General features: G+C 40.7%; 1 protein-coding gene across 1 annotated transcript in view; it reads left to right on the top strand.

The window, feature by feature from the left end:
- The first annotated feature begins 864 nt into the window (after window positions 1–864).
- HNRNPA1 (heterogeneous nuclear ribonucleoprotein A1) overlaps window positions 865–1823 on the top strand; it is a 6628-nt gene continuing 5669 nt past the window's right edge. Inside the window, exon 1 of the mRNA XM_026061802.1 lies at window positions 865–951. Coding sequence (XP_025917587.1) covers window positions 865–951 — 87 coding nt within the window. The remainder of the gene's footprint in view (window positions 952–1823) is intronic.

Raw genomic sequence — 1823 nt, 5'->3', positions numbered from 1 at the left:
AAAGAAGAAATAAATAGAAATAAAAAAATCAAATAAATAATGAAAAATAGAATAATAAGTAATAATAAGCAGAATTAAAAAATAAAATAAATAAATAATGAATAAATAATAAATGAAACGAAAAGTAAAAAAAAGAAATAATAAGTAATGAATAAAAAGAAAAATAAATAATAGATAAGCAATAAATAAAAGGGAAGATAAAATAAATCGATAATAAGCAAACAATAAATGAAAGGAAAAGCAAATAAATAATGAATAATAAAGCGACAAATAAGTAAATAATGCAACGAAAAGCAAAATAAGCAAATAAGTAATAAAATGAAAAATAAAATAAATAAATAAGTAGATAATAAAATGAAAAATAAAATAAGTAAATAATAAATAAATAATGAACGAAGCGAACGATAAAATAATAATAATAATAAAAATAATAATAATAAAGTGTTGTCCATCGAGGGGAAGAAAGAATAAAAAGGAATTAAGAATAACCGCGGGGCGATTATTATTGCTATTATTAAAAGCCACCGCGCGTCCGCTTAAGTGGCGTGCTCCGCCCGCGGAAAGGAAGGGGGAAAAACCGGGAGGCCGGCGGCTCCGGCGGCACTCACTCGGAGAAGCCCTTCCACTTGAGCAGGTATTCCACCTGGCCCTTGACGACGCGCCGGTCGAGCACCTTCTCCACCACGTACTCCTCCTCGTCTTCCGAGGACGAGCTGTCCGCCGTCCGCTTGCTCCTCTTGCCCATGGCGCGGGAGCTGCCGCCGTCCGCGCCGGCGCCGCCGGGTCCTGCGGGAGCAGCCGGAGCCCTGAGCCGCGGAGSCGGGAGCGCGCCGAGCCCCTTCCCTCCCGCGGGGTCGGATCGGGATGCGCGGGGAGGCGACCACCCGGCGCGCCCGGCTCCGATGCTCCCGCCACCGCCGGCTTCGGAGCCGCCTTCCCACCGCGCCGACAGTCGGGTGGCTCCGAGCCCGGCTGGAGCGCYGGCATCCCGCGCTGGCATCCCGCGCCGGCACTGCTCCCAAGCCAACGGGTAGACACATTTTCTTAACCTTATTTTTCCCTTATTTTTCTTATTTTCCCTTTTTTAAAAACTTTTCCCCCTTTTTTAATGTATTTTCTCTTTTTTCAAACTTTTCCCCTTTTTTAATTTATTTTCCCATTTTTAAACATTTTCCCTTTTTAAATTTATTTCCCCTTTTTTAAAGCTTTTCCCCTTTTCAAAATTTATTTCCCCCTTTTAAATTTTTCTTTTAAATTTATTTCCCCTTTTTTAAACTTTTTTCCTTTTTTTAATATTTTCCCTTTTTAAAAACTTTTTTCTTTTTTTAAATTTCTCCTTTTTAAAAAGCTTTTTTCCTTTTTAAAGTTTATTTTCCCCTTTTTAAATTTATTTTTCCTTTTTAATTTGTTTTTCATTTTTTAAAAACTTTTTCCCTTTTAAAATTTATTTTTCTTTAACTTTTTCCCTTTTTAAATTTATTTGTCTTTTTTTAAGTCTTTTCCTTTTATTATTTTTTTCCTTTTTTAAAAACTTCTTTCCTCTTTCAATTTATTTTCCCTTTTTTTTCTAAAAAACCCTTTTTTTCCTTTTTTTCCAAGCCGGGAAATTCCTCGGCTCCGCCACCGCTCGGCGTTTCCCACCGCAGGCAGCTCGAGCGGCGCCTGCGGCCCCGTTTCGGGGCGTAAAGCGGCGATTCCGGCGCCGGCCGCCGTGCCGGAGCCTGGCCTCTCCTGGAGGAACAAAAGGGAAGAGCTGGGTTTATCCGCACTCGCTTCCCTCGCCGCCCGTGGCGGCGGCAGAGGGATTTGATCCGAGGTTTCGC

The sequence above is a fragment of the Apteryx rowi genome, unplaced genomic scaffold (genome assembly GCF_003343035.1).
Source record: "Apteryx rowi isolate R43461 unplaced genomic scaffold, aptRow1 scaffold_1858, whole genome shotgun sequence".
NCBI classification, from domain to species: domain Eukaryota; kingdom Metazoa; phylum Chordata; class Aves; order Apterygiformes; family Apterygidae; genus Apteryx; species Apteryx rowi.
This window is presented reverse-complemented; position numbering and strand designations above follow the sequence as displayed.